The 2,331-nt window shown below is 50.5% G+C and overlaps 1 protein-coding gene across 1 annotated transcript; it reads right to left on the minus strand.

The window, feature by feature from the left end:
• Window positions 1-234: 234 nt before the first annotated feature.
• On the minus strand, window positions 235-1,230 carry LOC149303823 (BLOC-1-related complex subunit 6-like). The gene has a single exon (XM_089480259.1). It carries the CDS (start codon window positions 1,099-1,101, stop codon window positions 364-366), a length of 738 nt encoding a protein of 245 aa, XP_089336385.1. The 5' UTR covers window positions 1,102-1,230; the 3' UTR covers window positions 235-363.
• Window positions 1,231-2,331: the final 1,101 nt, after the last annotated feature.

Below are 2,331 nucleotides of genomic sequence, written 5' to 3' on the forward strand. Positions count from 1 at the left end.
TAGGTCCTCCAGCAGTATTCTATTGTCAGCTACTGGTAGATGCTGACAACAGATTTGCACTGGGAGACCTAGAGCGTCTTAGAGAGGTGTTCTCTCAGGTTTAAAAAAAATAGCTTTTTCTTAAATTTGCAGATTTCCCACTTTTATGGAGGTCTTGTGCTCCTAAGTGCAGCGAATGTGGAGGACCCGCTGTAAATATAAAAGGGGGCAATCTTTTGAGAAACGTTTGTCAGAATCCCTTTATTACAGTGCAAGAAAAACACACACATTATCATTTCCCTTTTTGGAGTCTGCACCGCCGCGTCCACCTGGGTTTCGCTCCCCGCTGCCGAACCAGTCCACCAGTCCCTCTGAAAAGAGGCCCTACTTGCAGAGGGCCTCAAAAACCTCCAGGGTCCTCTTAATCTCCCGGATCTGCTTGGCCAAAGTGTGGACAGGCTGCATGGAGCGGTCCAGCTCCTCACAGCGCGCCATCAGGGTGTACATCCCTTTGATGCTCATGTCCACCGACTCCCCCAAGCTGTCCACTGCATCCCGGTAGGTCTGGATGTAGCCCACGCTGAGGGCCGTCATGTTCTGGATGGAGCTGTTCAAGGCCCTCAGCATCTGGTCCACTTTCTGCGCCACGTCCCTGGTCAGCCGTTCCAGGTCCCGGACAACGTGGGGGTCGATGGGGGGGATGTCCGCCGCCTTGCCCCTCGTGGAGAGCTGCGAGGACACCGAGGAAGAGGCAGTAGTGACCGTGGTGGTGGTGGCCTCAGTGTCATCCAGGCTTCCTCTGGAACTCATCTTGATCTTCATCTGGAGGTTGTTGGCCACAAAGTGGGTCAGGTCCCCATCATGGCTGACCGTCCCTTCCAGCTCCAAGGCGCTGGAGATGGTGGCCCTCCTGCCTTCCTGAGCCTTGGAGGCTCCATAGACTTGGCTGATCCCATCCAGGCTCTGGCTGTCCAGCATGCGGCCTCCAGCCATCCTTTCCCGGGCTGCAAGGCGAACTGGGTCCGGCAGCCTCCGGGGTTCCTCCCCAGAGGAGGAGGAGGAAGAGGAGGGAGGCATGGGTGCCTGGATGTGCACCTGAGCCATGATGTGCTGCCCCTCCATCAGGGAAGGCAAAGCAGGGGAGGCCAGGTGAGGCTGGGGCACCTGCAAAGAGGAGGAGGAGGAGGAGGAGGGCCAAGCAGCCCAGCAGCCAGAGAGGCTCAAAGTTCCTCCTCTCGGTTCCTGCCTCCAAGTGCCTCTGGTCCCTCGGATGATGGGCGGGAGGCTGGCCAGGAAGGGGCGGGAGGGACGGACCGGTCCTCTGATTGGGGCATCTCCACATCCTTAAAAGCCAAGGAGCCAATCAGCGGGTAGGAAAGGGAGCTCGCACCTGGAGCAGCTCTTTGAGCCGGAAGGAAGGAAAGGAGGACTCTGCCAGGCTCAGGCTGCGGAGGGAGGGAGGGTCCCCACTGGCTGCCTTGCCACTCCATCCCAAGATGCTGCTGCTGCTGCTGCTGCGATTTTAGGCTGCATCAATAGAAGTCTAGTGTTTGGGGGGAGGGTTGGGGCATGGGAGGGTTTATAACTGTTACATTTTATTCTTTTGACATTTTATTGCTATCTTTTTCTGTAATCCGCCTCGATTCCCTTGGGAAAGGCGGAATATAAATTATTATTATTATTATTATTATTATTATTATTATTATTGCCTAGATCAAGGGAGGCTGTGAGTCCCTGCCTTGGGAAAAGGGCGAGATATAAATAAATATAATAAATAAAATAAAATAAAATAATAGTGCCACTCTAGTCTGCTTTGGTTATGCCCCACTTGGGATGATGTGTCCAGTTCTGGGCACCACAATTCAAAAGTAATATAATAGTGTTATCAATAGCAGTATCAATAATAGTAATAATAATAAAAGGGATCAATGCCTCGTTTTGATTATGCCTCGTTTCAATTAAGTCTATTTTAATTCATTTTAATCTGCATTTTATCATGTTGTTGTTTAGTTTTATAATAGGTGAGGGGGGTAAGGGGATTGTGTTATTTTTATTTATGTATGCATTGTATATGTTGTTGATATGTTTTATTGCTGTAACTCTGCCTCGATCCTTTTGGGAGAGGTGGGCTATAAATAAATAAGTTGTTGTTGTTGTTGAGAAGCTGGAGCATGTCCAGAGGAGGGTGATTAAAATGGTGAAGGGTCTGGAAACCATGTCATATTAGGAACGACTTAGGGAGCTGGGCGATGTTTCAGCTGGAGAAGAGACAGTTAAGGGGTGCTATGATAGCCTTGTTTAAATAGTTGAAGGAATGTCATGTTGAGGATGGAGCAAGCTTGTTTTCTGCTG

This window comes from Sceloporus occidentalis, unplaced genomic scaffold (assembly GCF_023333645.1).
Source record: "Sceloporus occidentalis isolate IW3139 unplaced genomic scaffold, rSceOcc1.0.p SCAF_14, whole genome shotgun sequence".
Classification (NCBI taxonomy): domain Eukaryota; kingdom Metazoa; phylum Chordata; class Lepidosauria; order Squamata; family Phrynosomatidae; genus Sceloporus; species Sceloporus occidentalis.